This window comes from Bubalus kerabau, chromosome 3, assembly GCF_029407905.1.
Source record: "Bubalus kerabau isolate K-KA32 ecotype Philippines breed swamp buffalo chromosome 3, PCC_UOA_SB_1v2, whole genome shotgun sequence".
Lineage (NCBI taxonomy): Eukaryota > Metazoa > Chordata > Mammalia > Artiodactyla > Bovidae > Bubalus > Bubalus kerabau.
Window position 1 is genome coordinate 145,256,135 of NC_073626.1, and position 9,414 is coordinate 145,265,548.

Here is a 9,414-nt window from a genome sequence, read left to right on the forward strand (position 1 = left end):
TTTGTCAAATTCTTGCTATCTGAACTTGGGAAGATAATTTATTTGAGTAGTTAAGTATACTTATGCTTTGAGAATGTGAACAAGTGAAGAAAGTAATTATAGAACACAACACATTTATACTATGATTGGGTAAGAGATGACAGTTGCATTGCTATTTTAAAATAGTTTTAGAGATAAATGCTTTGTTCTTTTTACTGAAGTAAGTGTTCCCATTTCAGCTTCAATGGACTACAGATAGTGGGAATATTCTCAGAGAGACTGTGACAGTCACACTTGCAGAAGGTAGGTTATCTTGAATAATTCAATTTCAAGATATAAAATCAAGCAGTGTTAAAACTGGAAGATATTTAAGATATTATCTCATCTAATTTGTCTCATCGAAGTTATGGATAAGGAAACCATGGCCCAAAGAGGCAAGAGCAACTATGTTAGGATTTATCAAAAATATTTCTAGCTATTTCAATTTCCTATGAATATATCAGATTTTATTTTTATGATTGAAATTTTGAGGCTAATGATTATTAGCATGGTTTACTCTAAAGCTAGGCTAATTTCAATAGTAATAACTCCAAGACACCTTGATCAGGAAACTATTGTCCATTTTGTATGGTTTGCTTTTTCTCATATGTTTCTTACTCCTGTGTTCTCTCCATATTCCAGGCTTATTTCAGCCCTTTTGTTCTGTCTTCGAGAAATGTCTTTTCTCCTCTTCTGAGTGGCAAACTCCTCTCACCACTCAAATTGCAGTTTCTTTGGCCTTAGGTGCTTTCTTAACTTCATCCCCCAATGTAAATTTGGATATTCACTCTTTTTTATTTACCTCTGCATTTAACATGCTATTCTTTGTTTATGGATATATATCTTTTATTATGATTTGGGAATTGTGTTTTTTTTTTTTTTTTGTAAATGCAGGTACAAAGTTTGTTACCAGAGACATAGCACAAAAAGTGGGACAGTACACAGAGAAATGGTTAGTTTAGTTAAGATGGAGGGGCAAGGCAGAGATATACACCCAGAGAGAAAGGCTGTTCGCGTTCCCCCTAGTGAGGAGGAGCTGAGAATCATATTTTATTCAAATTAATATACCTAGTTCTTAGCATGCTGCTGCTGCTAAGTCGCTTCAGTCGTGTCCAACTCTGTGCGACCCCATAGACGGCAGCCCACCAGGCTCCCCTGTCCCTGGGATTCTCCAGGCAACAACACTGGAGTGGGTTGCCATTTCCTTCTCCAATGCATGAAAGTGAGAAGTTCTTAGCATGCTGCTACTAAGTTGCTTCAGTCGTGTCCGATTCTGTGTGACCCCATAGACAGCAGCCCACCAGGCTGCCCCGTCCCTGGGAGTCTCCAGGCAAGAACACTGGAGTAGGTTGCCATTTCCTTCTCCAATGCATGAAAGTGAAAAGTGAAAGTGAAGTCGCTCAATCGTGTCTGACTCTTAGCGACCCCATGGACTGCAGCCCACCAGGTTCCTCTGTCCATGGAATTTTCCAGGCAAGAGTACTGGAGTGGGGTGCCATTGCCTTCGCAGCATAGTGGCTTCTAAAAACTTAACACGTAAACAAATACTTTAAAATAAATTAATAATATGTAGAATACAATTTTTTTTTATTCTTTGGCTATTGACCTTTAAGAATTACTTTGCTTATAGACTAGCTTGCAAATTGTTTAGAATTATTCTTTTGTTCTGTGTATATTTAATTCAGTTATGCTGAGCATAGAAAAGTAAGTTTCTTGCTTCATTGAATTTAAATTTTAGGAAGATAAAAAGACTACAGCATATTCTAATTAATTACTATAATGAATAGTAATGGTATTACTATGAGAGAGAGTTGACAGTATTACCATGATAGAATTGTGCCAAACTGTGTGGGAACAGTGATAGAGATATGTAACTTAGTCCAGAGAGTAGGGAAGGGACATTTGAGAAAGTGACTTTTATTTTTATTTTTTTAAATTAGAGGACAGTTGCTTTAAAACGGCTGTTAGTTTGTGCTGTACAGCAAAGTGTATCAACTGTGTGTATACACATATCTTCTGTTTTTTGGATTTCCTTCCCATTTAGGTCACCACAGAGCACTGAGTAAAGTTCCCTGCGCTATACAGTAGGTTATGATTAGTTATCCATTTTATATATAGTAGTAGAGTGTGTGACTTTTAAACTGAGAACTGAAGAATGAATAGGAATTTACTAATCAAAGGAATAGCATGTTCAAACGATAAGCAAGAAAGAGGATGCCATGTCCAAGGAACTTAATGCTTAAGTGGTCTTAAGTAGAGACAGTGGTTGGAGATAAAACTGAATAAGCATAATAGATTTAGGAGGCCCTTTCACCTTTCCAAATGAAAGGTGATAGTGGTGTTGTTTGCAGTTGGTGACATTTATACAAGAATTACGCACATTTAAGAGTTATCTTCAGTCTCTCAGTTTTGTCCGACTCTGCAACCCCATGGACTGCAGCATGCCAGGTCTCCCTGTCCATCACCAACTCCCGGAGTTTACAATCTCATGTCCATTGAGTCGGTGATGCCATCCAACCATCTCATCCTCTGTCGTCCACTTCTCCTCCCGCCTTCAATCTTTGCTAGCATCAGGGTCTTTTCAAATGAGTCAGCTCTTTGCATCAGGTGTGTCATCTGCATATCTAAGGTTATTGATATTTCTCCCCGCAGTCTTTGTTCCAGGTTGTGCTTTAGCCAGTCCAGCATTTCTCATGAAGTACTCTGCATATAAGGTAAATAAGCAGGGTGACAATATACAGCCTTGACATGCTCCTTTCCCGATTTGGAGCCAGTCTGTTATTCCATGTCCAGTTCTAACTGTTGCATCTTGACCTGCATACAGATTTCTCAGGGGGCAGGTCAGGTGGTCTGGTATTCCCATCTCTTCAAGAATTTTCCACAGTTTGTTGTGATCCACACAGTCAAAGGCTTTGACATAGTCAATAAAGCAGAAGTAGATGTTTTTCTGAACTCTCTCGCTTTTTCAATGATCCAACGGATGTTGGCTATTTAACCTCTGGTTCCTCTGCCTTTTCTAAATCCAGCTTGAACATCTGGAACTTCGTGGTTCATGTACTGTTGAAGCCTGGCTTGGAGAATTTTGAGCATTACTTTACCAGCGTGTAAGATGAGTGCAACTGTGTGGTAATTTGAGCATTCTTTGGCATTGCTTTTCTTTGGGATTGGAATGAAAACTGACCTTTTCCAGTCCTGCTGAGTTTTCCAAATTTGCTGGCATGTTGAGTGCAGCATTTTCACAGCATCATCTTTTAGGATTTGAAATAGCTCAACTGTAATTCTATCACCTCCACTAGCTTTGTTCCTAGTAATGTTTCCTAATGCCGACTTGACTTCATATTCCAGGATGTCTGGCTCGAGGTGAGTGATCACACCATCATGACTATCTGGGTCGTGAAAATCTTTTTTCTATAGTTCTTCTGTATATTCTTGCCACCTCTTCTTAGTATCTTCTGCTTCTATTAGGTCCATACTATTTCTGTCCTTTATTGTGACCATCTTTGCATGAAAAGTTCCTTTGGTATCTCTCTTTTTTTTTTTTGAAGAGATCTCTAGTCTTTCCCATTCTATTGTTTTCCTCTATTTCTTTGCACCGATTGCTGAGGAAGGCTTTCTTATCTCTCCTTGCTATTCTGTGGAACTCTGCATTCAAATGGGTGCATATCTCCTTTTGTCCTTTACCTTTTGCTTCTCTTCTTTTCTCAGCAATTTGTAAGGCCTCGTGAGACAACCATTTCACCTTTTTGCATTTCTTTTTCTTGGGGATGGTCTTGATCACTGACTCCTTCCTGTACAATGTCATGAACCTCTGTCCATGGTTCTTCAGGGACTCTATCAGATCTAATCCCTGTAATCTATTTGTCACTTCCACTATATAATATTAAGGGATTTGATTTAGGTCATACCTGAATGGTCTAGTGGTTTTCCCTACTTTCTTCAACTTAAGTCTGAATTTGGCAATAAGGAGTTCATGATCTGAGCCACAGTCAGCTCCCGGTCTTGTTTTTGCTGACTGTATGGAACTTCTCCATCTTTGGCTGCAAAGAATATAATCAATCTGATTTCGATGTTGACCATCTGATGATGTCCATGTATAGAGTCTTCTCTTCTGTTGTTGGAAGAGGCTGTTTGCTATGACCAGTGCATTCTCTTGGAAGAACTCTATTAGTCTTTGCCCTGCTTCATTCTGTACTCCAAGGCCAAATTTGCCTGTTACTCCAGGTGTTTCTTGACTTCCTACTTTTGCATTGAGCACAGTCAGCTCCCAGTCTTATTTTTGCTGACTCTACAGAGAGCTTCTCCATCTTTGGGGCACTGAGTGCATGGGACCTTTTGAAGGAGATTGCCATTTTCTTCATTACCTCTACCATAGTTTGGACTCAGGTCAAATAACAAGGAGAGAACACAGCCCTGCCCTTCAACAGAAAATTGTATTAAAGATTTACTGAGCATGGCCCTGCCCATCAGAACAAGACCCAGTTTCCTCCTCAGTCAGTCTCTCTAATCAGGAGGATTCCATAAACCTCTTATCCTTCTCCATCAGAAGGCAGACAGACTGAAAACCACAATCACAGAAAACTAACCAATCTGATCACATGGACCACAGCCTTATCTAACTCAATGAAACTATGAGCCATGCCATGTAGGGCCACCCAAGAGCTTCAGGGTCATGGTGGAGAGTTCTGACAAAATGTGATCTACTGGAGAAGGGAATGGCAAACCACTTTAGTATTCTTGCCTTGAGAACTCCATGAACAGAATGAAAAGGCAAAAAGATAGGACACTGAAAGATGAACTCCCCAGGTCAGTAGGTGCCCAATATGCTACTGGAGGAGAGTGGAGAAATGACTCCAGAAAGACAGAAGAGATGGAGCCAAAGCAAAAACAACACCCAGTTGTGGATGTGATTGGTAATGGAAGTAATGTTTGATGCTGTGAAGAACAGTATTGCATAGGAACCTAGAATGTTAGGTCCATGAATCAAGGCAAATTAGAAGTGGTCAAACAGGAGATGGCAAGAGTGAACATCGGCATTTTAGGAATCAGCAAACTCAAATCGACTGGAATGGGTGAATTTAACTCAGATGACCATTATGTCTACTACCATGGGCAAGAATCCCTTAGAAGAAATGGAATAGCCATCATAGTCAACAAAAGAGTCCAAAATGCAGTTCTTGGATGCAATCTCAAAAATAACAGAATGATCTCTGTTCATTTCCAAGGCAAACCATTCAATATCACAGTAATCCAATTCTATGCCCTGACCAATAATGCTGAAGAAGCTGAAGTTGAACAGTTCTATTAAGACCTCCAAGACCTGCTAGAATACCCAAAAATGATGTCCTTTTCATTATGGGGACTGGAATGCAAAAATAGGTAGTCAAGAAATACCTGGTGTAACAGGCAAATTTGACCCTGGAGTATAGAATGAAGTAGGACAAAGGCTAACAGAGTTTTGCCAGGGAATGTACTGATCATAGCAAACACTCTGTTCCAACAACACAAGAGAAGACTCTACACATGATCATCACCAGAGTAATCTTAGAAACTGGTTCTTGTTTGAATAGTGTGAGAGGTAAAGGAGTGGGAGTGATCTGGGATGACTCTTGGGTTTCTTCCATGAACAGCTCATTGATCGTGGCATTTACCGAGCTCAGCAACACTGGCATAAGAGTAGAATATTGGTAGCAGAGGAGAGAAGATCCTGAGATCAAGTTTGCAGAAGCATGAGTACCAGAGTCATTTCAGTGAGGTGGACTGGGAGGAAGCCATATTGGAATGAGTTAAGAGTGAATGGGAAATGATTGAAGAAGTGTAGATAGTGTGGACAACTTTTTCAAAAAGTTTGCTATGGTACAGGGTTGAAGGAAAGTATGTTAGGAAGGGAGAGACCTGAAGAGGTAGGTAAAGAGGAAGGTATTTGCTAGCTTTGGTGATGGATAGTTCATAGCTTCTCTTTTCTCTTCAAGTGAGAGTACATCCAGTCCCATCACTTCATAGCAAATAGATGGGGAAACAGTGAGAGACTTTATTTTTTGGGGCTCCAAAATCACTGTAGATAGTGACTGCAGCCATGAAATTAACAGACACTTGCTCCTTGGAAGAAAAGCTATGACAAACCTAGACAGTGTATTAAAAAGCAGAGACTTTACTTTGCCAACAAAGGTCCATATAGTCAAAGCTATGGTTTTCCAGTAGTCATGTATGGATGTGAGTTCAACCATAAAGAAGGCTAAGCACCAAAGAATTGATGCTTTTGAACTGTGGTTCAAAAAAGTTGGAGAAGACTCTTGAGAGTCCCTTGGACAGCTAGGAGATCAGTCAATCCTAAAGAAAATCAGTCCTGAATATTCATTGGAAGGACTGATGCTGAAGCTGAAGCTCCAATACTTTGGCTATCTGATGTGAAGAGCTGACTCATTAGAGAAGACCCTGATGCTGGGAAAGATTGAAGGCAGGAGGAGAAGGGGACGACAGAGGATGAGATGGTTGGATGGTATCAGAGAAGGGAAAGGCTACCCACTCCAGTATTCTGGCCTGGAGAATTCCATGGACTGTATAGTCCATGGGGTCGCAAAGAGTCGGACACGACTGAGCATCTTTCACTTCACCTGAGAAAAATCCCTGGAAGAATAGATGTTGTGATCAGAGAATGGGATGTTTGAAATAGAGATTTTACATGTGGAATAATCTAGGGCATGCTCATAGTAGTGGGAGACTGCAGTGAATTGAGGTGGGACAGTTAGAAATGGAGAAGCCTAGAAATGTGAGAATACTGGTAATTCTCTCAGTAGTCCTTTGAGAAAAATTCTCTTATCCTGGATATACAGATGAGGAAAGTGAAGGTTAGAAACTGTTAACTGGCATGTTGGCACTTAACATGTTGCCAGAGAAAAACCAGTACTTAAATCCATCCTTGTCTGATAGTAGGGCCATTTTTTAAAATTACTCAGTTACATGGGTGCAATATACAGTATGGAAGCAATAAACAGTTGTTTTTTGTTTGGTAAGGTTTTTTTGGCTGCACCGTGTAGCATGTGGGTTCTTAGTTCCCTGACTAGGGATCGAACCTGTGCACCCTGTATTGGAAGCATAGAGCCTTAACCACTGGACCACCAGGGAAGTCCCATTAGTTATTGATAATTTGTTTTTGATTGACTTAAAGAGATGAAGATATTTGGGTTAACATACAAGAATTACATGAGGAGGACTCAAATTCCCTAAGGACGATTACCTTAAAAATTGAGACATTTAGAAAAGAAAGAAATTTTTACTCCTATTCATTTATTCCAAATTGAGTTATTGAAAGAAATTTAATACTATTATTATTGAAGACCTGCTTTATCCCCGGCATTGTCCTAGGCACTAGGGCTACCAAAGATGAATTGAGTTTCGTCTTTGTAACTGAGAAACTCAGTAGGTGCTCCATATCTGGAGAAGTGTAAGCCCAGTATTACAGCATGAAAAATGGATTAGGTTAGAACTACAGGTATAGAATCTTTCAAGGAAAAAAAAATAGTTTCTTACAACCCATCCTAGCTATGCTAAATTAAAATTACTGGAGGCTGAATCTAGGAATTTATATATTTTTAAAGTTTTCTTAGTGATTCTGATGAACTATGTGGTTTTAGAAATAGTAGACTAGATAACTAGATATAATGTCTTGCAGTCCTTTGACCTTATTTGTTATTCCATTTCTGATAGTAAAGGTTGTAATAAAGTGTAGCCATAAAAATTATTTTAATAATTTATTTTTTATATAATTTAGGTAATTCACAAGGAGAATCAGTTTGCAGCAAATTGGAAACAAATCAGACAAGGAATTCTTTGTCTCCAGAACCAGCCCAGTTGCTCTCCTCACTTTCTTCATTTCAGTCAAAAATATTCACACACCTGCAGGTAAGTATCCAATGTAATACCAAATTTGAGGCCCTTTTCTTTTTCTTCAATCTCTCTTCTTTTCTTTGGGATTTTACAGAATTGTTATGGAATTATGAACATTGGTCAGTGATGTTTTTATCATTAAATTTCTGACTTTTTTGTGTCTTAATTTAAGATGATAATTTAAACAATATGTTTTGGAAAAGTTTGAATTGATTATGCATGCAAGAAAATTTAGTAGTGCAGTTTTCCTTTGGTTTTTGTTTCTGTCCTCACTTAATATTTGTTAGTAACTATACTCTTAGCTTTTATTCTAAGTTTGGGTCAAAAGAATAATACATTCAAAGCCAACAACATACACAGTAAATTCAAACATTTGATATAACTCTTTTTGGTTCAAAAGGGTTTGCAGTTACAACCAAGATTCACTTCTGATGGATCACCAGCTCTAATATCAGTGAATAACCACCCCTCCTCCAGTCCTTCAAGACTTCTGGATTCAGTAGGAAGTGTTGTAATGAATAATAATTCTCTACTGCTTGGTCAGGCTCATTGCCTTCAAACAGATACACCTCTAACCCCAAACAGTAGTATTTCTTCTACCATGAGTAACCTTCCAGGACCAGATCAAAATCTAGTTGCAGTGGATCAGCTGGTAGAAGTTGAAGATGTTGAAGATACAGAGACTCTGGAAGGAAATGTTCATCGGATTCTATTGGGAAATGTGCAGACCATACCAATACAGATTATAGACAGCCCGCCAGTTCTTAGTAAGTTAAAATCATCTTTTTTTTTTTTTAACCTTTATGGACTATCATCAGTATTACACTACAGAAAAAAAACTATTGTTTTTTATTCAGTCAGTATATAATATATAAATAAATAAAATAAAACCAGAAGAAAAAGGAAAGTTTTGTGAGCATGAGTTTAATAGCTTGTAAACTTAATTTTTTTTCTTTATCGAGATTATTCATTCCCTAACTAACGTAGTTTTACATGGAAAATCTGTGGTGATGTGAAATCAGGAAGGTCATTTTTGTATACATGATCAAAAATTAGAAAAACTAAAAACTATTCAGTGTAAAGGTTATCATAGAAAAATTGCAACACACAAAAATGGGGTAAAGTTTGTGGATGTAAAGGTTAAAAAGGAATTTAAGTTTTAAACTTACATGTTGAGTCCCATGGAAATTGAAAGGGAATTAGGAAGACTTGAGGACTTGGGTTTAATCAAGACTTCGTTACCTTCACTTTGGAATGAACCCAGTCAACATAGTAATAAACTCTGAATTCCTACCTGATGTATGCCACAAATTGTTCTGGATTGGGCATTTTTGTGGAAAGAGATTTGCAGTTTGCTTTCAAGAAAAAAAAGTCTTCTTAGAAATTATCCTTAGAACATATATTTTCCCTCCGTGTATGAGATAGTTCCTTCCAGAAAAGAATCATTGTCTTTTAAATTTATTACTTTTAAGAAAATTTATCCAGAGGACTGTGGCAGTTGTCTCTAGGAAA

The 9,414-nt window shown here is 38.2% G+C and overlaps 1 protein-coding gene across 18 annotated transcripts in view; it reads left to right on the forward strand.

The window, feature by feature from the left end:
- CARF (calcium responsive transcription factor) overlaps window positions 1-9,414 on the forward strand; it is a 76,985-nt gene that overhangs the window by 41,412 nt on the left and 26,159 nt on the right. For 17 of the 18 annotated variants that reach the window (XR_008712083.1, XR_008712084.1, XR_008712085.1 and 14 more), the window contains 3 exons: window positions 219-282; window positions 7,787-7,917; window positions 8,303-8,669. Coding sequence is in view for 15 of the 18 variants with exons in the window: in XM_055573131.1 (XP_055429106.1) it covers window positions 219-282; window positions 7,787-7,917; window positions 8,303-8,669 (562 nt within the window). In the remaining 3 variants the exon portion in view is untranslated. The remainder of the gene's footprint in view (window positions 1-218; window positions 283-7,786; window positions 7,918-8,302; window positions 8,670-9,414) is intronic. The other variant, XM_055573135.1, reaches the window with a different exon arrangement.